General features: G+C 34.9%; 1 protein-coding gene across 3 annotated transcripts in view; it reads left to right on the top strand.

Annotated features, from left to right (window-relative positions):
• ebf1a (EBF transcription factor 1a) overlaps nucleotides 1-26,304 on the top strand; it is a 178,375-nt gene that overhangs the window by 148,076 nt on the left and 3,995 nt on the right. For 2 of the 3 annotated variants that reach the window (XM_073820000.1, XM_073819998.1), the window contains 4 exons: nucleotides 12,206-12,271; nucleotides 14,586-14,763; nucleotides 15,655-15,834; nucleotides 19,427-19,621. In XM_073820000.1, coding sequence (XP_073676101.1) covers nucleotides 12,206-12,271; nucleotides 14,586-14,763; nucleotides 15,655-15,834; nucleotides 19,427-19,621 — 619 coding nt within the window. Of the gene's footprint in view, nucleotides 1-12,205; nucleotides 12,272-14,585; nucleotides 14,764-15,654; nucleotides 15,835-19,426; nucleotides 19,622-22,645; nucleotides 22,718-26,304 lie in introns of all 3 variants that reach the window. The other variant, XM_073819999.1, reaches the window with a different exon arrangement.

Here is a 26,304-nt window from a genome sequence, read left to right as displayed (position 1 = left end):
TTCATTTGGAAAACTTTAAAGGCGATTTTCTCAAAATTTAAATTGTTTGCACCCTCAGGTTCCAAATTTTCAAATAGCTGTATCTCGGCCAAATGTTGTCCTATCCTAACATCCATACATCAATGGAAAGCTTATTTATTCAGCTTTCAGATGATGTATAAATCTCAATTTAAAAAATTGACCATTATGACTGACTTTGTAGTCCATGGTCACATATTTACTCATTCACATTATAGTAGTAAAATGGGTTTCAGTGTTGACGTGACTTTAATTTTTCCCATTTACTTTGATTTTCAAAGAGCAATTACTAACATAAACACACTGGACCTGATTTCCATTTACCACGGTAGTCTTAGCTGAAACATGGTCTTGTTATTTGAACCATTCATTGCTGTCTCCATAAGTTAGGAGATTATATACTGTATATTCAATCCCACGCAGTTGTGTTTGGTGTTCTCGTGAAAGGAGCCCAGTTGTGGACCCAGTTGGGTGTTTATTTCTCTCTCCATGCACGCTTCTTAAAGAGAGGCAGACCAAGTAAATGGATCCTTTGGGAGGGATAAATAAACATTACTTTATCTTGTTGTACGTGTCCTATACCCCAGAGCCCCGCTCCAGCAGCACCACTTAATAGTGTAAAAAAAAAAAGGGAGTAATTATGGCTGGCTGGGCCTGCTCACGCTCAGGACTGACCTTGTGCTGTTAGCAGCCCTCTGTATCAAAGCCGGGCCATCAGTATTCACGGCCCATGAGCCACATCCCAATCCATTACACCTTAAACATATCAAATTAGACCTGGGGGTCAACAAATGTGGCGTCAAACCAAAGCCAATCTAGAGGAATCAGGCGAATGTAGAGTTGGTGGCCAAGTAGTTACAGTGGACTGCTAATCTCATGTGACCTGCACCACACAGCACTGTTATTTTAATATTATTGACATGCTATTATAGTTTTAAAGGTAACACTTTAGTATGGGGACCAATACCAATTCCTAAATTTAACAACTACCTTACTAACTAGTATTAAGCAGCAAATTAGGAGTTTATTGAGGTAAAAGTCATAGTTAATAATTTGTTAATAGTGCGAATTGGACATTAAAATTAAGTGTGAATGTTTTATATGCATGTATATATTTTAAGTAGTTATTTTAGTGCATCAGCTTAAAGTAGGGAAAAAAATATTGTCTTGGCAACTAGCTGATTTTTTTTTAAATGACTGCAATAACCCTGGCACACAGTCTGTTTTTTTCCTCCTCCTTTTCATTGAGGCACACAGGTTAGTAATTTAGTAGAGTGTTTGACAGGAAGTGATATCATAGCTGTGCTTTTGTGATGTCAGAGTTAACATTTTGCAGGCACTCTAGAAATATAAATGGGTCGTGGGTTATAGCACAGATTCGTTGAGTGTTGTGGGCGCTGCACTGTTATTTTCTACTAGTCAAGCAAAGTTTTAAAATATATACTACCAATCAAACTTAAGGACACTTCTTATTCTTTATTATTACTATTAAAAATTCTTAATAAACTATGAATCATTCCTTGGCACAGTTTGTATTTTAAAAGAAAAGAAAAACTTAAATTAAATAAAAAAAATAAATAAATAAAAATAATGTATTGTTTTGCTATTTGAAGTAATTCATATTTTAAAAATTCTTAACTTTTTAGTTAAGTTTTTCTCAAAAACGAACTGAGAATAATTCCTTGGCACAATTTGTATTTGAAAATTAAATTAAATTAAATTAAATTAAACATATATATTGTATTGATTTTTAAATAATTAATATTTGACTAAAAACTACTTTTTGAGTTTTTAAATCATGAAAAACATTAAGTCTATATATATACAGTATATATATATATATATATATATATATATATATATAAAATTGATATTTGACTGGTAATGTGGAAAAAAACTAATTCTTAATTTCAGTTTTTCAAACAAACTGAGAATCATTTCTTGGTACAATTTGAAAATTAAAAATAAAATTTAAAAAAATAAAAAATAAAATAAATAAAAGTTTGAGTTTTTAGATCATGAAACACATTAAGTCAAGTGTGTTCAAGCTTTTAACTGGTAGTGTGGGAAAAAAATTTTAATTTCAGTTTTTCTTGATAAACAAACTAAGAATCATTCCTTGGCACAATTTTTGTTAGTAAATAAAATATATAAATAAATAAATAAATAATATGAAAAATATTGTATTGTTATTTAAAGTAATTAATATTTTTACAAACTACTTTTTGAGTTTTTAGATCATGAAAAAGTCAAAGTGTGTCCAAACTTTTGACTGGTAATGTGTAGTGATATTATTTGCTATTGATATTATTATTAAATATACATGTCCTGAACAATTTTGTCAAATTTTCCATTTAATTTTTATCTTGATGTAGTTATTTTATCCAACATCAGGAGATTTCACATCAGGTTTTCCTATTTCGCAGTCCTCTATCTCTCTATTTCCTCATTCATTCTCTTCCCTCACTCATCCCTCGTGTTAGTGTCCATTCCCCAGCTGGTGGGGAGAGGACAGATCTTCTGTCTCCTGTCAGTGGGGCTAAAGAGGGCAACAGTGTTTGATCTCAGTCCCTAATGAACCACATGGACATTGTCTGAATACCTTCCTCTGCAGTCCCACAGTCTGAACCTTGTGCTACCACACACACAAACACACACACGCTAACCCACCATCGCATACTAGAGGACTGTGTTGACCCACTAAAGGGCCCAGCAGACATGTGTTGCTACTCGTCCCTCCTAATGCTGATGGGGACTATTACATTACTGCCTCATTGATGTCACTGATGATGAAGATATAAATATCCCCTTATAATGACAGATTACATGAAAATATAAATTGCTAGACATTTAAGACGACATATTGAAGGTTCCCACGGTATCAGAACATTTACAAATGTGGTTTCCATTTCTAAATTTATAAAACTGCAATCCTGGAAAATCCTTGAATTAATTTTTATTGTTCAACTACTGCAAAATAGCTTTTTAGTGTAATCTCTATTAAATTCTCTCGTGATTTTTATCAAAAGATTCAAGGACCTTGTTTTTGTCATTCGCTTGTCACTCGGAGATTTGCAAGGAAAGGTTAAATGCGTCCCATGATAATTATTTTTCTCTGTCTGCCATATTGGAAAAGTCTGGCAATTTTCACAAAAACTGGGGCAGCATGTTGCTCACATATGCTCTCTGTGCTCTTAACCTTGGCTTGATTTGGACTCATTTTCCTGGGCTGATGATGAAGCTGAATGCATTAGGTGGGTCATGGCCGGGGTCACTTGTCACATCTTTCCCACTGTTTCCAGCACAGAGGAGGTAGATCTGAATACACTCGTAGCCATGCTCCCCAGAGAGCCCGCTTAACGGCCGCCCATATTTTTAACTGATTCCTTACCTTTTAATGAACAGGGTGGGATGGCCCACAAGCGGGCAGCCTCACTCTATTAGAGGTGCTGAATAAAACAGGTAGGCAAGATTACTCGGTGAGATAGCTTCGGGGTCAGGTATAGGGGAAGTCCCTGAGGAAGCAGTTAGATGCTTGTTTGGTTATATTAGGATACTGAAATACGTGCCCACTTTTTCAGCAACCGCACTTGAAAAACAAAATGACATATTAAGTCTTGTTTTTAGAGAAATCTAACACAATTAATTGAGGTTTATGCTTAAAACAAGAAAAAACTATCCAATCCGGTAAGAAAAATAGCCCAAGTAATATAATTTTTTTTCTTGACCCTATTTGCTTTTTTCATTTAAACCTCACTAAATCGTTATATTTGTCTGAAAAAACAAAACTTAACAGATTAGTTCACTTCCAGAATAAATATTTCCCCATGTCATCTAAGATGTTCATGTTGTTTTTCATTTTTCATTACAAGTTTCAAGTATTTAAAAAATATTTAAAATTCCAAGAAGCACTGAAATAATGTAATAAAACAAACCACAATATAAAATCTGACCCTGGACCACAAAATCATTAGTCTTAAGTAGCACCAGTATATTTGTAGCAATAACCAAAATACATTGTATAGGTCAAAATTATCAATTTTTCTTTTATGCCAAAAATCATTAGGATATTAAGTAAAGATCATGTTCCATGAAGATATTTTGTAAATTTCCTACTGTAAATATATAAAAACTTTTTTATTAGTAATATACATTTGGACAGTTTAAAAGTAATTTTCTCAATATTTTGATTTTTTCCTCAAGATTCCAGATTTTCAAATAGTTGTATCTCAGCCAAATATTGTCCTATCATAACAAACCATACATCAAAAGCTTATTCATTCAGCTTTCAGATTCAAATCTCAATTTGAAAAACTGACCCTTTTGACTGGTTTTTGTGGTCCTGGGTTACAAATTGACTTATAGCCAATGATTTCAAAATACAATATATATGTATTTTTTTTTTTTTTTTTTTAATACGTTATTTACAGGGTTTAATGAGAGTTGGACATCTCTGTTTTCACATCTGGTTTTTCTTTTTGTTTTTGATCTTTAGACCTCTAGTCTTGATCTTTTGGAGGATTCTGGGTAGTGTAGTTGAAATCATACTGATTTTTGGCTTCACCAGAAGTATATGCTGTCACTTAACAACCCCCAAGCTCGTGGTAGGTCTTTCCTGACAGATTTGGATTTTTCTCTCTGGAAAAAATTAATGACTGATGAATAGAAAATTACTTTTTACCTCAACTGTAGCCCAAATGTAGCCGTCTATAGCATGCACATTTCAAAAATAGAACCAACACACAGGTATTAAAGGTATAAATGAAAATTCTGTCATTAATTAGTCACCCTCATGATGTTCCAAACCATCTTCAGAACAACAAATTAAGATTTTGATGAAATCCGAAAGCTCTTTGCTCATCAAAGGTGCTTCCAAGTCCAAGGTCCACAAAGGTACCAAGAACATCTACAAAATATTCCTTGTGACATCAGTGGTTCAACTGCAGTTTTATATAGCTATGAGAGTACTTTTTGTGTGCAGAAGGTCAGAGAGCTCTCAGATTTCATCAAAAGTATCTTAATTTGTTTTCCGGAGATAAATAAAGGTCATATGGGTTTGGAACGACATGAGGGTGAGTAATTAATGACAGAATTTTAATTTTTGGATATACTATCCCTTTAATGCTCATCTTCAAAGAATGGAGATCACATGGAAAACAATAGCTCAGTACGTTAAACAACACACTAACATGTACACCTTTAGTCCTGGGCCTTGACAGGTTGGCAGAGAGAGAGAGAACAAAAGGAACAGAGGTAGAAAGGTGGAGAGAGAGAGAGAGAGAGAGAGCAGGGTGATCCATCATGGTGAAGTCAGCTGTCCAGTGCTGCCTTCTCACAGGTCAGCCGATCGAAGGCACCACAGCCCTCACTTTATTACTGCTCGCCCAACAATAATTGAGTCACCACAAGGGGGAAGAGGCAGCCAAGGCTGCGTGAGGAAAGGGTGTAGAGGTAGTGAACATGGTAAGGGTAAATGAGAAATAATTTCTTGGTGTACCTATACATGTCCGGGTTGTCGAGACAAGGCTGGTGTTAGCAGATGGATTTTACCCTGATTTCCTCAAGTACTTGAGGTTGTACGCATCTCTCTCTCCCCCTCTCTCTTTCTCTCTCTCTGTCTTCCACTCCCTATTTCTGTCCCTCCTCCTCTCGTTCGAACACTCTCAGCGAGATATTAACAGCGTTGGCTACTGCGCCCAGCCACTCATTTCAGCACTATTGATTTTGCCCTTTATTGAGGCAATAACAGTTTGTTGACGGCACTTCTCTAAACTGCTGGACTCAATCACAGGTGAGGGCCAAGTGTGGAACACGGCAGGTTAACTTGTTTCTCTCAGTCCTTGAACAAGCAGGCTACTATGTTATCCAGCCCAGCAAATTTATTACGCAGCAATAGTTCAACAAGATGTTTTTTTGTTATTTTTTGAAAAAAAAAAAAAAAACTGAATCGTCACATCTGAAATATTTTATACTAACAGAAATTTTGCAAGAACCCCCTGACTGCTTGAGTATTGCTTAAAATTGAGTGTTGACCTTACAGAATCTGCAAAATGTTAATTATTTTAGCAAAGTAAGAGGGATTATACAAAATGCATGTTATTTTTTGTTTAGTATTGACCTGAATAAGATATTTCATATAAAATAAATTCATTTACATATAGTCCACAAGAGAAAATAATAGTTGAATTTATCAAATTGACCTTGTTCAAAAGTTTACATACACTTGATTCTTAATACTGTTTTAGTGCATTATGAACCAGGGGTGTAAACTTTTGAACGAAATGAGTTTGTGTACATTTTTTATTTAGTGCTGCCCTTCAGAAGCTACAGAAGATACTTGCATGTTTCCCAGAAGACAAAATAAGTTAAATTTACCCTGATCTTCAAATTTAAAAAGTTTTCACCCCCGGCTCTTAATGCATTTTGTTTCCTTCTGAAGCATCAGTGAGCGTTTGAACCTTCTGTAATAGTTGCATATGAGTCCCGTAGTTGTCCTCAGTGTTAAATGATGAATCTCAAAATCATACAGTCATTGTTGGAAATGGTTCAAATACACAAAAATGCTAAAAAAAACAAATAATCTGTGGGACCTGAAGGACTTTTTTGAAGAACAGCAGGCAGTTTAACTGTTCAGGACTCATAAACAACTGTCACTAAACAAAAAACACAGTTGTGGATCGTTCAGGTAACAACACAGTATTAAGAATCAAGTGTATGTAAACTTTTGAAATTTGTATAAATTCAACTATTATTTTCTCTTGTGGACTATATGTAAACATCTTTTATGTGTAATATCTTATTCAGGTCAGTACTAAATAAAAAATAACATGCATTTTGTATGATCCCTCTTATTTAGGTAAAATAATTAACATTTTGCAGCTTCTGCAAGGTGTATGTAAACGTTTGACTTAAGTGTGTAAATATTGTATAGGGAATAATTTGAAGGAGAAACTACTAACTAAGTGGTGGAAACTGTATCCCACAATGCACCTGGCCCATATTCAGTACATCTAGGCTGCGGCCTTGTTTGGTCTCTCTCCATCTCTTCTGTTAGCGTTGTTTCCCACATTTTCCCTGTCACTTCACATCCACCTGATCCCCCTTGGCTGCCTCCACAGGGTCCAGAATTCAATCTGTGCTTCCAGGAAAAATCTCTTGCTTCTGAGTAACATTGCGGCGTGCTCTTTATACGTTACTGGGAAATCCATAAGACCACTATAAAATATCTGAATATGGATCTAGTTAAACAAGTTTATCTAGACCTGCATTGGCAAACCCAAAGCAAGCGAACTTGGAAATCACTGATCGAGACAACTGTAGCGAAAATTTCCGTTAAAAATAGTATTCGTTATATAAGCCATTGAGTCTTTGCGAATTTTTGGTGGCTGCGCACCACTGTCGTACTGTGCAGATGTGGACAGACAGGTTATTATTGACTTTCAGAGAGTAACCTTTGAGGCCCGGAGAGAATATGAATTATGCAATGAAGCCACATTAGTTAAAGAGCACAGTGACTGATATTTATGATGGGCAGATATTGATGGAAGGAAGACATAGGGGAGGAGGGAGAGATTGGGAAAGGGAGACTAAGGATATTTGATTTTGCATTAGAGAAGGTGGGTGGATAAGCCTCCATGTTAAGCAATATATTCGAAAGAGCGAGCAAACTCAAATCTGCAAAGTGCGCATCAGCTGTGCTCAAACACATGTAATGGACATTCTGCTCTAATTCACACGTGATTCGCCATGTCTACGCAATGCGATGGCTATGTTCACTCAATGCATTCTTGCATAAATCACAGTTTACCTCACGCAAAGGTAATTAACACACATTCTGTGTGATTCCCGAAAGGTACCAAGAACATTGACAAAATAGCTCATGTGACATGGTTCAACCGTAATTTTATGAAGCTACGAGAATACCTTTTATGCGCAAAATAAAAACTAAAATAACAAATTGATTTACCAGATCTTTTCAATTTCAGTGTCCTTGATACCTGTCTAGAGATTTCATAAAAATATCTTAATTTGTGTTCTGAAGACGAACAAAGGTCTTACAGGTTTTGTACGCTGCCAGTAGCTAACTCTGTCATGAGCCTGTCACATATTTACGATTATTACGGTAAAGACACTTTTCTATCCGATTAAAACCTGACACATTGTTCTGGGAAGCGTCACAGTTGTATTGACTCTTGGTTGGAGTATCTTATCTCTTACATCAGCGACAAATGGTGTGTTTGAAACTGAAGATTAGATTATTGTCAGGATAGGGAAAGGCTCACTATATGATAGCCCTCATTCATCAAAATGGATTGCAGCCTTGGTGGGTATAAACAGCATGACATTACACACCAGTGTGGTCACTGTTTGAGCCAAGCATTTACAGTTATTGAAAACAGATAGAGGCATATGAGTTTGTGTGGTTAGCTTGCACAGATTATATGTGCATCCCACTTGGATTGGGTTTGGTGCACCCAATATAGAGTATGTGCTGTTCTTATATTCTAGCAATTACTTTTTGAATGCTTGCAATAAGGATGTCAATTTAATTTTCATTGCATGATTAATAATAGTAAAGATTAATGATATTTATAATCAGTATTAATAATATGTGACCCTGGACCACAAAACCAGTCATAAGGGTAAATTTGTTAAAATTGAGATTTATATATAATTTGAAAGCTGAATAAATAAGCTTTCCATTGATGTATGGTTTGTTAGAGATAGAACTATTTGATAATCTGCAATCTGAGGGTGCAAAAAAATCTAAATATTGAGAAAATCGCCTTTAAATTTGTCCAAATAAAATTCTTCGCAATGCATATTACTACTCAAAAATTACGTTTTGATATATTAGGATATATATATATATATAGGAACACGATCTTTACTTAATATCCTAATTATTTTTGGCATTAAAAAAAATTGATAATCTTGACCCATACAGTGTATTTTTGGCTATTGCTGCAAATATACCCGCGCTACTTAAGACTGGTTTTGTGGTCCAGGTTCACATATGTGTTACATTTATAAATATTTAATTAGCAAAATGAAAAATGTCAATTTTCAAAAAGTAACTTTTTTTATCTTAACGAGGTATTTTTAATTATATTCAAAAATATGGAGAAAAAGTAAAAGTGCATTGACTCCTGAAGCTACTTGTTTAATCATTCAGTGTTTTACTAATCTACTACAATGCAATGTCTTAAATAATCTTCTTTAAGGGCGTTTCCTACAAATTTGCATATCACATATTTAATTGAATTAAAATTTTTAATCATTTGACTGCCTTTGTTTCCCAATGCTGTGGACTGAAGGACATATAAAATATGTGTATTTTGTGACTGCACAGCACTGGTTGTGAGGGACCTCAGTTAAGCTAATAAAACCAGAACCTCCACAAGACCAGCAGTCCATGAGGTCAGGGAAGCAGAGCAGGAAGTATGACATCATCACCGCGCTCGGTTCCGCATGAGCGACGCCGGTGACCCCGCTGGTATTACGGCTCTAATAGAACATTAGGAGATGATAAAATTGCAAATGAACAAGCACAGGAATAAATTTGTCATGTTTTTACAGGCCTGGCTTCCTTGTAAATGTGCAGACACCATTGCCTTAACATTCCAGATGTGACCCAGGCCTTATTTCATTTTTTCAGCAGTCCCCTTCCTAATGAATGTATATCATATTACCAGCCACCATAATTTACACACAGGAACAGATTCAATGTCCGGCGCACATTAATGTGGAGGCTGGCCCTAACGGTGCTGCACTGTGGGCTATTTGATATTATATTCTTCGAAACACAACGCCTGGGGTTGTTTGGTTGCACACATTCGCATTTATGTATTACTACGAATGTATATATACGTCTCAGCTTTCACGTTGATGGAAAACAAAGCTAGAAAACACCTGTCAGGGTGCTAAAGACACTCGGAATGGGAGATCGGGTCCTCGTAGCTCACGGCCGTACTGAAGGAGCGAAGAAGGGGGGAGGATTGAGCGCGGGTTATGATGGCTCTGACTGATAGACAGCTATACAGACGCGCAGATCCAAGATCAGGTTTCTTTCCTGTTTACCGCTCCTGGCTCCCTGCTCGGCCCTTACTGGAAGCCCTGCTACTCGCCCAGGAAATGGGCTCTGCTTCCAGACACAGGGCCACCGCACACGGCCCGTGCTAATAGCATTTATTTGTTTATCTGGACAAACTTTTGGCCCCTTCCTTATTGGATTTGCCCTCTCAACAGATCTCTCCCCCACCCCCCAATATCGTAATGACGGGAGATCGATAGGTAAGGACGAGACCTTCTAACAAAGGAGAGCGAGTGCGAAAGAGAGAGAAGTAGAGGAGAGGCGTACTGGATAAATGACACAGTGCCGGTGCAGCAGGGGACCGAGCCATGGACTAATGCTTCCCATCCCTTATGTTCTTCCACCATCCCGCCAAGAAGAGGGTAAAGGAGAAGAGAGCCCGTCGGAGTCACACATCCATACTAAAGCACCACTTTAGGCCTCCCCAGGCTCCCGCGCTTCTCTCAATCACCGGGCCCAAGCCCGGGCGAACGGAGACGGGCGCCTCCCCCGCGAAGCACCCCTAACGAGGGGTTAACGCAGTGCCAGAGCTCCCATTATTGAGTGAATTTAGCACCTTGGACAGCGCACTAAAAATCTTTATTGCTTTGCTGACCCCCTCGTCATGTTCGTGTCTGTGTGTTGCATCTGGGGCCGCCGGGGGGAGGCGGAGGGGGCTGATTGAAAGGCAATATGTCGGCTGGCAGGCAGGCACACATGCTCGGGGGCTTGTTCGCAGCGAGGGTTACACGCCGAGGGTGAGAACAATTTTCTGGTTGTCGCACTGCGAGCTTATTTCCTCAGCACCGGCGCATTAACTTTTAAAAAGGGTTCCACTGGAGCTTCGGGGTTTAAAAAAAATGAAGAGAAGAAGAGGGCTCGGAAGAAAGGAAATGAATACACAGTGTAAGGAACACTGTAAATAAATGTTTAATGTGCGAAAAGGATGGTAATAAATAGGTTTTCGGTTATGGAAGTGGAAGTCGATTACCTGGAAGGAAAATAGCGTTACTGTAGCTCTTGCCTCCTGCGGAGCGGTCGTTTGCATGTACTAACATGCATGTATTTGCTTTAAATGTGTTTGTGTTCATGTATTATACATGGAATCGGTGGCAGTATTGTTGGTAGGAAGAGCTAGATGAAGTACGGGGCTGTTAAGGTGTTTTCTAAGACGTATACTCTCTGCAAATGGTAAGGGAGTTGTGGTCAAGGATATTGGCTAGCAATTCAAAGGTCGCATGTTCAAACCCTGTCAGGGGCGATCTATGAACTGAATAGCTCTGTTAGCATTTTGCCCTTTAGCAAAGCACTTAACCTGATATTGTTCTAAAGAGACTGATACTGTAGTAATTGTACTGTAAGTTTGTGCGTGTTGAGCAGCTAGAAAAATTAAATATACCATGTTGGCTAATTGAATCAAAAATTAACGTTGCTTTCTAAACATTCTTAAAATAATGGCATATGATATTAAAACTTGCTTTTATAATATGTGACCCAGGACCACAAAACCAGTCTTAAGTAGCATGGGTATATTTGTAGCAATAGCCAACAATACATTGTATGGGTCAGAATTATCTTTTTTTCTTTAATGCCAAAAATCATTGGGATATTAAACAAAGATCATGTTCCATGCAGATATTTTGTAAATTTCCTACCATAAATATATCAAAACTTAATTTTTGATTGGCAATAAGAATTTTAATTGGACAACTTTAAAGGCGATATTTTTATTTATTTTTTTATTTATTTTTTGCAGCCTTAGATTCCAGATTTTCAAACAGTTGTATCTTTGACAAATATCCAATACAATTGTCCTATCCTAACAAATCATACATCAATGGAAAGCCTATTTATTTATCTTTCAGATAATGTATAAATCTCTTATGTCCTTATGTCTGATTTTGTGGCCCAGGGTTACAAATATGTCTTGATATACATTTTTCTTGTTTTAAGCAAAATATAATTTATGAATATATATCATACATTTTTACCATTGTATCAGTTCTATTATCAGTTGTCAAGTAAATTGATCTAATTATCAAGATGTTTTGCGCATTTGCCATCAGAATGGACATGGAAACATAAAGTGCCATCTTTCATCTTTTTGTTTTATAGGAGGTGATTCTGAAGAGGGCGGCAGACCTGGTTGAAGCTCTATATGGGATGCCACACAATAATCAGGTGAGATTCAAGTGAAGACAATGAGACATCACACCATAAACACACAGTGACTCACTAGGCCTCATTCAGTATCCATGCATATGCATATATTTGTACATAAAATATGTTTATGTGCGTTTTCATGCAGAAAACATGACTTTTATTAAATTATAGGTACAGCTGGGTAGATCACTTTCAAATTTTAGTCCATTACTGATTACAGATTACATGATGAAAACTGTAGTTAATATGTAATCTAGGTTACTCATTTTAAGTAATGTATTTTGACTACTTTTTAGATTACTTTTAGATTACTTTGTAATCATGTAATCCATAAAAAAGTATCTGTAATCTGGTTATAAGTATTATAAAATGTAATATACTCTAATTTCAAGTACTTAATTTTTGTAATCTGATTATGTAATCCAGATTACATGTAATCACTTACTACCCAGCTCTGTTTAGGTCTTTACGTATTCTTAAATGTATTATAAATTATACCATTTTAGAAACTATAACATTTTAGAATATTTAGAAAATCACATTCTAAAATGATTTTCGAAGTAAATAATTTAAGACCATTCTTAAAAATATTTAATATTATTAGAAACTGAATAACTATCCAAAGTATAAATTATATATCCACCTTTTTCTTTCGGCAAGAGTAAGTACGGACATTAAAATCTTTCTACACAAGTGCTAGACTGAGAGTGCACCCTGTATTGTTAGTAGAAGTGGCACATTGTGTTATAAGATCAGTGTACATAATACCATTTTCCACATTTAAATGGTTAAATTGAGCAGCACAGTTAAGCATTTGTTCCCAGTTAAGGCCATTTTAGAGCTTTAAGACTGTAGAATTGTGCTCTAATATTCCCTAACATATTCCCCCAACATACATCCCCCCCAATGTAATTCCTCCAGAGCTCTCTCTCATTGGTTTGAAGGACCACAAGGGCATCTTCAATGTTAGATCAGTTATGAACTGCGAGTGAGGGCATATGCTCATCGATTGCAGAGCTGAGCATGAGTGCAGTGATGCTGAATTATTTAGGCTGGGCAGTGGATGGAGCATGACTCCAGTCATCAGCCCACTCAAAGAGCTCTCTCTCAGGAACCCCTGTCCTCCCCAACCTCCACAAGGTCCTGTCGTCTTTATGGGGGTGAATTATGAGACATTAATTTTCCATCAAAATGTACAGCCCCCGAAACTAGTTTTCTGCTCGAGCTGGGCTGACTAGATAAACACATCTTTAATGATTATTCTTTTAGATTTTGTTCTTTTAATATTAAGATATATCGACTTTCTCATTCACTATTTCATGTGATCGTGTTTGACCAGGTGTGTTTATCTGGCAATTTTATTATTTACACTGCTGCTCAAAAGTTTGCATAAGATTTTTAATGTTTTTTAAAGATTTCTTATATGCTCATCAAGGCTGCATTTACTTGATCAAAAATACAGAAAAGTAATGGTGTTCTATATTAATATATTTTAAAATATATGATGCAAAGCTGAATTTTTACTTTAGTTTTTAATGTCACATGATCCTTCAGAAATCATTCTAATATACTGATTAGTTACTGTTATTATCGATGTTGGAAACAGTTGTGCTGTTTAATATTTTTTGGAACCTGTGATTCTTTTTTCAGGATTCTTGATGAATAAAAGGTTAAAAAGAACAGAATTTATTCAAAATATAAATCTTTTCTAACAATATAAGTCTTTGCTATCACTTTTTATCAATTTAATAAAAAGTATAAATTTCTTTCAAAAAAAAAAAAAAAAGAATGAATAAAAATTTACTGACCCCAAACTTTGTAGATTGTTACAAAAGATTTATATTTAAATAAACAGTGTTCTTTTCAATATTTTATTTGTTAAAGAATCATGGGGGGGAAAACACAGGTTTCCAGCAAAATATTAAGCAGCAAAACTGTTTTCAACATTGATAATAAATCAGCATATTAGAATGATTTCTGAAGGATCATGTGACACTGAAGACTGGAGTAATAATGCTTAAAATTCAGCTTTGTATCAGAAGAATAAATTACATTTTCAAATATATTCAAATAGAAACCAGATATTTTAAATTGAGATAATATTTCACAATATTACATTTTTGATCAAATAAATGCAGCCTTGATCAGCATAAGAAACGTCTTTAAAAAACATAAAAAAATCTTACATATGCCAAACTTTTGAGCAGCAGTGTATACTGTATTATACTATGATTATTTGAAGGAGAGTGATTTTTTTTTTTTCAGGCAGTTGCCTTAATAATAATATTTTTCTAATCATGGCATTGGTTTGTTTCTGTGTTGTTCCTGTCAGGAGATCATTCTGAAAAGAGCAGCGGATATCGCAGAGGCGCTCTACAATGTCCCACGTGGACACAACCAGCTGCCAGGTCTAGCCAACAGCTCAGTCCACGCTGGCATGATGGGAGTCAACTCTTTCCACAGCCAACTCGCTGTCAATGTCTCTGAGTCCACACAAGGAGCCAATCAGGGTAAGCAGAGACGCCGTCAATCTTAAACGACCAAATATTTTTAGTCCATTCACAAAAAAAGTGATTGACTATGAGAGTTTGTGTTTGTGTTTGTGTGTGTGTGCAAAGAGACATATTAAGGGGAGAATTTTAGTCCAAACACCTGCAGCTTATTCCATAACCACTCTCAATCCAGTTTAACCATGTGGAAAATGCTCTGAAATATTGCTGCAGTGTATTTAATAAATCATTGACAGCCTTTCTATTTGACGTCTTTTTATGTAAGAGTGATTCTGGATAGTCCCAGTAAAGTGTGCCAGATCACGGTTATTCAGTTGTCTGCGACGTCCTTCAAACCTTAGCCAAGTGGGTGAAAACTAGTGAGATGGACAGCTGCAGACAGATACAAGCGTTCAGCAATGCTCCCTGAACCTCCAGGCTCCTTTGCCTCAGCATTCCTTGGCCTCTGTGACAGTGAATGATTTGTGTTAAGTCAGCAGTAATGTATCAGTCGTCTGATGAAAGGGAGAATGAATAGTAAGCAGAGCAGAGATGAGCGCTGCCTTTGTACCAGACAGCGGGGACTCCTGGAGCGAGAACTTCCTGCTGCTTTCACCCATGTCAGCGTTTAATGTCCTGATGTATATTTATAGTCCGTATCCTCCTCCTGTCCGCTCTGCTTCCGTATGCTACGGACACACAGATCGTTTTTAAAGAATAGTTCAGCCAAAATGAGATTTCTGTCATTATTCATTCACCGTCATGTCATTCCAGTACAGTGTAAAAGAAAAGGAGACTTTAGTAGAATGCTCACGTTGCTCTTTTCCATACAGTGAAAGTCAATGGCTGATTCTGTTTCTTTCTTAATGTATTCTGTCTTTCTTTACTCATTCTTATGTGTGTATGTTTCAGGTTTCAGTCGAAACACAAGCAGTGTATCTCCTCACGGATACGTACCGAGCACGACACCCCAGCAGAGTAGCTACAGTACTGTCTCTACCAGTATGAATGGATACGGCAACACAGGCATGACCACACTGGGAGGATCACCCAACTTCCTCAATGGCTCTGCTGCCAACTCTCCTTATGCCAGTGAGTGTCTGTTTTTCTCTCTCTCTATTTTTGAATCAGTTGCACATAGATATGAGCATTTAAGTGAATGAAAAATCTCTATTTACACTACCAGTCAAAAGAGTTTTATTGTTTTTTAAAAGAAGTCTCTTCTGCTGACCAAGCCTGCATTTATCTGATACAAAGTACAGCAAAAACAGTACAATTCTGAAATATGTTTACTATATAAAATAATTGTTTTCTATTTGAATGTATGTTAAAAAGTCATTTATTCCTGTGATTTCAAAGCTGAATTTTAGCATCATTACTCCAGTCACATGATCCTTCAGAAATCATTCTAATTCTGATATGTTGATTTGCTGCTCAAAAACATTTATTATTATTATTCTGTTGAAAACAGCTAGAGTAGAATTTTTTCAGGTCGATGTTAATGTTACAAAAGTGTTATATTTCAGATAGATGCTGATCTTTGAATCTTTCTATTCATCAAAGAATCTTGGAAAAATGTACTTTACTGTTTTAAATATTTATAATAATAATAAAAAACAATTCTCAAACAGCAAATCAGCATATTAGAATGAGTTCAGGATGATCATGTGACATTGAAGACTGGAGTAATGATGCTGAAAATCTAGCTTTGATAAGGAATAAATTACATTTTAAAATATATGTTATATGTTATTTTAAAAGTAAAAATATTTCACAATATTACTGTTTTTCCTGTACTTTAGATCAAATAAATGCAGGCTTGGTGAGCAGAAGAGACCTATTTAAAAAACATTAAAAATCTTACTGTTCAAAAACTTTTGACTGGTAGTGTATCTATATTATCTATATTACCGTTCAAAAATTTGGGGGCAATTTTTAAAAAATAAATTAATATTTTTATGTAATAACACATTCAGGACATTTAAACTAATCAAAAGTGACGGTAAAGATTTTTAGATTGTTACAAATACTTCTATTATAAATAAAAGCTGTTCTTTTGAACTTTGCTGTTTGTTAAATAATCATGAACAACTGTTTTCAGCATTGATAATAATAAGAAATGTTTCCTGAGCACCAAATCAGCATATTGAAATGATTTCTGAAGCATCATGTGACACTGAAGACTGGAAAAGTGATGCTGAAAACTGTTATTTTAAATTGTGATATTTCACAATGTTACTGTTTTTACTATATTTTTGATTTTCAGCATTGATAATAGTAAGAAATGTTCATTAAGCAGCAAATCAGGTTCCACTGATGACACTGAAGACTGGAGTAATGATGCTGAAAATTCAGCTTTGCCATCACAGGAATGAATTACATTTTGAAGTCAAAATAGAAAACAGATATTTTAAATTGTGACAGTATTTTGACAGTAAATTGTGACAGTATTTTGATCAAATAAATGCAGCATTGGTGAGCATAAGAGACTTCTTACTGACCCCAAATGTTTGAACTGTAATATACTGTATGCACTTGCATTCTAAACATAAACTGAAGTAGCATTAATGCATCTTACACTTATATCATATTTCGCCTAGACCACCAAGTGAGCTAGTCCTGCCACTGGAGCCTCTTCAAAAAAATTAGGAGTCCCTTGGCTAAAGACATAAGTTACATCAGCAGTCATAGCTATTATTGTGTGTGTGTGTGTGTGTCTTTAAGAGCAGAAATAAAACCCCAGCCACTCTTTTCTTCAGTCATGATCAGACGCTGTCTATAATGCTTAGCCATTCGTATAACACCAATCTTCTCGCGCGGCTTCTAAATTAAAGCGTCTTAATTAAATCAATAAACTAATTGCAGGAGAAGCAATTCAACTTCGGTACTTTGATTCCGTGATGTTAACAAGTATTTTAACAGGCTCACTGACTCCACGCTGACACTTTCAATCAATGCGAGAGAGCGGGCTTTGTGGGCTCCAATTTTCATTAATTGATTAGTTAGGCCTTCATAAATGGATTATGACACTATCAGGAGAATTTACTTGGGAAAGTGCCATAAAATTTAAGCGCAGAATAATAACAACAATAAAGGCAGAGCAGGATATAAGAGAGCAGCTGAAATACGACAGGAGTAATTGTAAAATCGTTGAGGGGGAAAATGCTCTTAGGGTATTAATAGACAAAAGGAGAGGCGGTAGAGATGGGACAGGGGAGGGACCTGCGCTAATGTTGTTCAGAGAGGAGTGGAGCTCCAGCATTGTGAACATCCAGTCGAGGAATACTATTAAAATAAATGATCTAACATTAAATATGCACTTCATTACCACCTATATATACAGTTGAGGTTAAAATTTTACATCCCCCTTTCAGAATTTGCAAAATGTTAATTATTTTACTAAAATAAGAGGGGTCATACAAAAAGTCCACAAGAGAAAATAATAGTTGAATTTATAAAAATGACCCTGTTCAAAAGTTTACATCCCCTAGTTTCTAAATACTATGTTCTTACCTGAATGATTCATGGCTGTGTTTGTTGTTTAGTGATAGTTGTTCATGAATCCCTTGTTGTGTACACATTTCCATTTTGTTCAAAAGTTTTCACCCCCGGCTCTTAATCCATTGTTTTTCCATCTGGAGTATCACTGAGCATTTGAACCTTCTGTAATAGTTGCATGGATCTCAAAATCATACAGTCATTGTTGGGAAGGGTTCGAGTACACAAAAATGCTGGAAAAACCCAAAATTTGTGGGACCTGAAGGATTTTTCTGAAAAACAGCAGGCAGTTTAACTGTTCAGGACAAACAAGGGACTCATGAGCAACTATCACTAAACAAAAACAGTGGATCATTCAGGTAAGAACATAGTATTAAGAATCAAGGGGATGTAAACTTTTGAACATGGTCATTTTAGGCTATTATTTTCTCTTGTCGATTATATGGATTATAGATTCTGAAAGGGGGATGTAAACTTTTGACCTCAACTGTTCCATCAAGCCTCTTATTCCATTTCCTCTGAGAAGGCAAGGGAGGCAGTGTCTCCTCAAAAAAAAATTATAATAGTACAAAAATAAAACAACGCCAATATTACATTAAAAAGTGTACATCACTCATTTTTCTAAAGAAACAACAGCAACACCTTCTCTCGCCTCCCCTGAGCCCATTGAGTTTTAACAGACGCTCTAAATCATGCAGTGAGTTAGTTGGGGGGTAATTGAGAATGAATGGGGGAAAGTCAAGTAAGAGGAGGCAATGCCTCTATCATAATATGATTAGATATGAGTGGTTATGTTCGGCTGTGATTGGTTCATGCAATAAATTCCACCTTGTGTGTTCATACGTGTTCTGCGTTCGAGAATCAGTCTGAATTATCAATATAATGGTGTTAATGGGAAGGCTATTTATAAAAAGTAGGCAAACAACTTAAACACTTAGATATAACCACGTTGCTATGTCAAGATAAGAGTTTTTAGAGTAATTAGCTTGGTAAAATTTAAAGTAAAAATTTGAATTGCGTTGTTATAAGACTGAATTATAACAGTATTTGGCTATATTTTCAAATCATGGGGGTGTGCTTCAGGTCTGTGTTTGGTCCCTGTTAGTTATATACATTGTAGGACTATACGGTGTGCTCTGATCTACCCTAAACCCTGTTCCCTCTCTCGTTCATTCCCGTCCCCCAGTTGTTCCTTCCAGTCCCACCATGGCCTCCTCCACCAGTCTTCCCTCCAACTGCAGCAGTTCCTCAGGCATCTTCTCTTTCTCTCCGGCCAACATGGTGTCTGCAGTCAAACAGAAGAGCGCTTTTGCTCCCGTCGTGCGGCCCCAGGCCTCGCCGCCCCCCACCTGCACCAGTGCCAATGGAAACGGCCTCCAAGGTGAGTGGAGCAGCAGAATATAAAGCTTGACCTGTATATACACACACACCTTCAAAATTTTGGGGTCAGTAAGCTGTTTTTGATGTTTTTGAAAGAGGTCTCACCAAGGCTGCATTTATTTGATCAAAAATACAGTATTACTGTAATGCTGTGAAATACCTTTCTATTTTAATGTATTTTAAAATGTAATGTATTCCTGTGATGGCAAAGCTGATTTTTTTGCATCATTACTCCAGTCTTCAATGTCACATGATGCTTCAGAAATCATTCTAAAAAAATTTAATTTCTTGGGTTTTATTGATTCTCATTTTTACAAAACAATATTAATTCAAATCCCAAGAATCGATTAGTCTGTTTTCAGTTGATGAATTGAACATTGTAGCGCACATTCCATCCAATAAATCGCAAAAAGATTTGTGCTTTGTTACTTTTGATATGAAACAAAGTCTCAGATTTCAAATTCTGTCCATTTTATTACAATATTAAAACAGTAAATACCATTTTGTTGCTTTTTGAGAGATTTTATTTCTTTGAGAAAATTTGCCATTGTACTGTACCTGATATTTATCTAAAATAATCGAATCAAAACGGAAATCGAATCGAATCACAAGCCTGTAAATTAGAATCAAATCAAATCAAACCGTTTGGTGCTTTTTAAGAGTGTTTTTTTTTTTTTTCGAACCATTTTGGTGCTTTTTGACTTTTTTTTTTCCGTGAGAAAATTTGCCATGTACTGTACCTGATATATATCCAAAATAATCAAATCAAATGTGACCCTGGACCACAAAACCAGTCTTAAGTCGCTGGGGTATATTTGTAGCAATAGCCAAAATTATATTGTATGGGTCAAAATTATTGATTTTTCTTTTATGCCAAAAATCATTAGGAAATTAAGTAAAGATCATGTTCCATGAAGATTTTTTGTAAAATTCCTACTATAAATATATCAAAATGTAATTTTTGATTAGTAATATGCATTGTTAAGAACCTAATTTGAAGAACTTTAAAGGTGATTTTCTCACCATTTTGATTTTTTTGCATCCTCAGATTCCAGGTTTTCAAATAGTTGTATCTCGGCCAAATATAGTTCTATCATAACAATACATCAATAGAAAGCTTATTTATTGAGCTTTCATATGATGTATACATCTCAGTTTTGTAAAATTTAACCTTATGACTGGTTTTGTGGTCCAGGGTCACAAATCGGAAATCAAATTGAATCGCAAGCATGTGAATCAGAATCGAGTCGAACCATTTTGGTGCTTTTTTAAAGGTGTTTTTTGTTTTTTGAAAAAAAAAATGCCAAGTGCTATACCTGAAATATATCCAAAATAAGTGAATCGAATCAGAAACTGAATTAAATTGAAAGCTTGTGAATGAGAATCTAATCAAATCGAACCATTTTGGCACTTTTTGAGAGATTTCTTTCCTTGAGAAAATTTGCTACGTATTGTAAATGGTATATATCCAATATAATCGAATCAAATCAGAAATTAAATTGAATCGCAAGCTTGTGAATCAGAATCTAATCGAACAGTTTTGACACTTTTTGAGAGATTTTTTTCCTTCAGAAAATACATGTACTGTACCTGATATATATCCAAAATAATCAAATCGAATCAGAAATCGAATCAAATTACAAAATTGTGAATTAAATTAAAAGCTTGTGAATGAGAATCTAATCAAATCGAATCATTTTGGCACTTTCTGAGAGATTTCTTTCCTTGAGAAAATTTGCTATGTATTGTAAATGATATATATCCAATATAATCGAATCAAAGCGGAAATTAAATTGAATCGCAAGCTTGTGAATCAGAATCTAATCGAAGTGTTTTAACACTTTTTGAGAGATTTTTTTCTTTGAGAAAATACATCTACTGTACCTGATATATATCCAAAATAATCAAATCGAATCAGAAATTGAATCAAATCACAAAATTGTGAATTAAATTGAAAGCTTGTGAATGAGAATCTAATCAAATCGAACCATTTCTTTCCTTGAGAAAATTTGCTATGTATTGTAAATGATATATATCCAAAATAATCGAATCAAATCGGAAATCAAATTGAATCGCAAGCTTGTGAATCAGAATCGAATCAAAACAAACTGTTTTGGTGATTTTTGAGTGCCTTTTTCCTTGAAAAAATTTGTCATGTACTGTACCTGATATATATACAAAATAATCTAATCGTATTGGAAATCTAATTGAATTGTAAACTTGTGAATCAGAATCTAATAAAATCAAACCATTTTGGCACTTTTTGAGAGATTTCTTTTCTTTGAGAAAATTTGGCATGTACTGTACCTGATATATATACAAAATAATCGAATTGGAAATGTAATCGAATTGCAAGCTTGTGAATCAGAATCGAATCGAAACGTGAAATTTGTGTCAAAACCCAGTCCTAACAGAAGTCTTTTGCAACAATGTAAAAATCTGTACTGTCACTTTTGATCAATCTAATGTGTCCTTGTTGAAAAAAGGTATTAACTACTTAAAATAAAATCTAACTGACCCCAAACTTTTAAACATGATGTGTGTGTGTGTGTATAATAAATATATAGCGTTTTTATGCTGTGCAGTGTTGTTTCTAAGCACTCTGTTAAAAGCAAGTGAGCAGCCTCCAAAATGACATTAACCTAATTCTGCTTTCGAAGACACCTAGTTTTTGCCAACTTTTTTGTCTTCCGTGCAGAGCACTGTTTATATGATGCAAGGGATCTGTGCCTTTGTAAAGCTTTCCAAATAGTCACTTACAAGGCTCCATTCCAGTTAAAAGGCAGCTGTGTATGTAGGCATTTGGCAATGATGCAACTCACTTGTTTTGAAACGGAGCTGGAGTGTCTGATCTACAGCCTTCTAACACTTAGACAGCTGTCAGTTTGTCCTAACTTGCGGTAATGTGTTTTTACGTTTGCTTCTCTGACCCAGTTCCTCTTTTTGCACTTAAAAAAATAACTCTCTTTCTCTCTGTTTCCTTCATCTTCCTTCCCTTTCCCCTGCTTTCTCACTCTGCTTCCAGTAGATCAATCTTTTGTGGACTCTAGCAAGTACTCCACCGCCAGCTCCCTGCAGGGACTGGCCTTCTCCTGAAGTATGTTACACCTGTCTCACACTCTTTCTTCGTCATCCTCTCTTTCTATCCATTAAGACATCCATCAGCATGACTGTCAGAGCATCCTCTTCCCTCATCCTCCCTCATTCTCCTCGCTTCTGCTCGGTCGCTGGAGGCCTGCCGTGCATCTCCAAGAGCATGCCATGTGTGTTTCATTTCCTGCCCCACTTCCTGTTTCCTGTGTCAAGTCCTCCTTAGATTTTGCTTGTGGCTGTGGAGTGTAGAATACAAGGGTTTTGTCAGTTAACTAACCATACGTCGGTTAACTTCAACTAATATAAAAATCTAAAAGGTAAATCTCGTGAAGAAATGTACGGATGATGTTCATACCCCAAAATATTAACTTTTTGCATTAAGAACATGAAACCTGTTTTAGAACTTTTAAGATTTTTTGCAGTGTGACATTATTTTCATGTTTTAAGCTCATTATTTTTCCCTATTAATTTGAAATCTCATTATCTCATTATTAAAACAGGTCATTCTTAATATTGTAATGAAGTTACCCTGAGAATTTTGTTTTATTAAAATCAGCCTAAAAATAAATAAAATTTAATGAAATAAAATTAAATATGAAATAAAATAACACAAAATAATCAAATATAAAATAAAACATTTTCCCTATTCATTTGAAATTATCCTCATTGTAATATGAAAAAGGTCATTCTCATTATTGTAATAAAGTTATCCTGACCACTGTTTTATTAAAATCAGCCTAAAAATAAATAAAAAATAATTAAAAGGAAATCAAATATTAAATAAAATCAACATAAATAAAACAATATATATAATAAATTACCATAAAACAAAATAATCAAATATAAAATTAATTTAAATTAAATAATGCAAGTAAATAAATCAGCCTAGACATAAAATAAATTAAACAATAACATAACATAAAATAAAATATAATAAAATAATGCAAGTATATCAATCAGCCTAAATGTAAAATAAAAGAAAATATAAAATTCAAAAAATTCAGCATAAACATAAAATAAAAATAAAAATAATCAAATATAAAATTAATTTAAATTAAATAATGTAAGTAAATAAATCAGCGTAACCATAAAATAAAATTAAATATAAAATAAAATCAGCCTAAACATAAAATAAAACATAAAATAAAATTAAAAAATAAAAACAGCCTAAACAAGAAATAAAAAATAACATAACATAATATAATATAAAATTAAATAATTAAAGTAAATAAATCAGCCTAAACATAAAATACAATAAAATCTAAAATAAAATCAGCCTAAGCATAAAATAAAATATAAAATTAAATAATGAAATATAAAATAAAATGAAATAAAATAAAATGATGCAAGTAAATCAATCAGCCTATACATAAAATTGAATTCTCAGTACTGTAATAAAGTTATCCTGGCCATTTTGTTTTAAATCAGCCTAAAATAAAATAATGCAAGTAAATAAATATGTATATGTAATATACTGACAATTGCGAACAATTACAGAACAAGAAATATGCTCATAAAAATGACAATGTGAACGAAATGTTAATGCTCCTAAAAATAGGTTTTAATAGGATTTATTTTGGTTTAAGTTTAAAAAACACCTGTGAAATTTCTACCAGTTTTTTTTTAGATGACAGGCTACATAAAAAAAATATAAAAGACATGCGTTCACTGTTATCTGAAACAAAGCCATAATCAGCTTCCTCTGATTTATAACAATTACTCTGCGCTGCATTTGGCCCTGGGTGTTGATCTGAAATATCTAGACATGCACAGTGAGACAATATTAAAGTAGTTGAGCGTTTGAGGCAGACATCTCTTATCTGCGAGCGTGGAGTGCTTCCTCTCCGTATGTTGATATGCACTCAGCACTCTGACCCGATGACCGATTGTCGGTCACCACTCATTTTTTTTTTTCCCATTCCAAATGAGGCAGAGACACTCAGGAAATAACCCAGGAATTAGAGATGAGGGACCAGAGAGAGGAAATCAATAGGAAGCCAATATGTTACATGAAAAATCTAGTGCGGTGATGTGGCCTGCTGAAGAGAGAAACCCAGCTCAGGGCTCATGGGACTCCCTTCCTCTTGGCCAATAATGAATAGAAGTGATACTAATGTTTGACTGAACATTGTTTAATGTTTGAGAACAAAAATTATTTATCTAAGCTCAAGCTATTTTTGTTTAAGTGTTGGCAAGCCAGTTAATTTGGGTCAGACTATGTATACACTGCATGCACTTTTTATTAGCATAGCTGTTTGTTTGTAATTTGTCTCGTAAAAATGATATCCGCATAAATGTGCGTCGGTCCCCATAGGCACATGAAGTAAACACTGGCGAAAAGCTACACAGTCAAATAAAAACTGCTTTAAATGACCTGTTTTTATTCAAGTCAAATATATTATTGAATATGACTGGATTACAGCGACCAAAGTCATTTTTAAGAGTAAAAATAGCTCTGGCTACATGCATACGCTAAGTTTGTCCTCTACGCTCTTCATGTAAATGCAAAATCCCTCCGACTGTAAGAATATCTCCTGAACGTCTCCTCCGAACCCGTGGAGCTTTGTCCTCCTGGGAGAGAAGCATTAGCTAATGCGTGGCGAAGCCGTCCTATAGTGTTATCACTAATTGGATTGATGAATTGTTCATATAATGGCTCCCTGATGGGGAGACTGATATACAGCCTGTAAAGCAAGTCACTATTTATCCTGACAATGACTCCAATTAAACACGGACGACCTGCAACCTTAGGTGGATCATACGGAATAAAGATTATCCGCACCCGCTCGCAGGGAATTGTACGTCCTGCTGATTAATGTGCAGCTTCAGTGTGATCGAAAGCGCAAAGAATTATGGGACGTACTACTGCGTTCGTTTAGTGTCTCCGTCCCTCCTTCGCTTGATTGAAGCCATATTTTACCCTGTTGTTTGGATGGGATCCATGAGCATTGTCTTTAGTTAACCCTTATGTTTCTACGCATAGATTGACTTAAAAATTGTTGCACAACACCAAGCGTATCAGGGTTAAAAGCATTCATTTAAACTAAAACACGAAATAAATTATTTTGCAACTAACGGAAGTGAGTTTGATCATTTGAAGCCCTAAAATTACTAACTGGTATTAAAACTAAATTACAATCAAAATGAAATAAAAATACACTACAAAAATCCAAATAGTAAAATTTAATAAATTAATTAAAATAACAAAAGCACATAAAATATTAAACTAAAGTGAAACTAATATAAAAAAAGCTGGAAATATACAATTAAAATCTAATTTAAAATATAAATAATGCAAAAGCACATAAAATATTAAACTAATATGAAAACTGAAAATATAAAATTATAAAATTATAAAATATATAAACTAAATAAAAAAAATGCAATTTACAAAAATATGAAATTAAAATGAAACTAATATGTAAACTGAAAATGTCAAATTAAAATCTAATTTAGAATATAAATAATACAAACACACATAAAATATGAAACAAACTCTAATGTGAATTTGAAGCCCTAAAATTAATAACTGGTAATAAAACTGAATTAAAACGAAAAATTTGATAAAAATACATTCCAAAGATCTAAATA

The sequence above is a fragment of the Garra rufa genome, chromosome 16, assembly GCF_049309525.1.
Source record: "Garra rufa chromosome 16, GarRuf1.0, whole genome shotgun sequence".
NCBI classification, from domain to species: Eukaryota; Metazoa; Chordata; class Actinopteri; order Cypriniformes; family Cyprinidae; genus Garra; species Garra rufa.
This window is presented reverse-complemented; position numbering and strand designations above follow the sequence as displayed.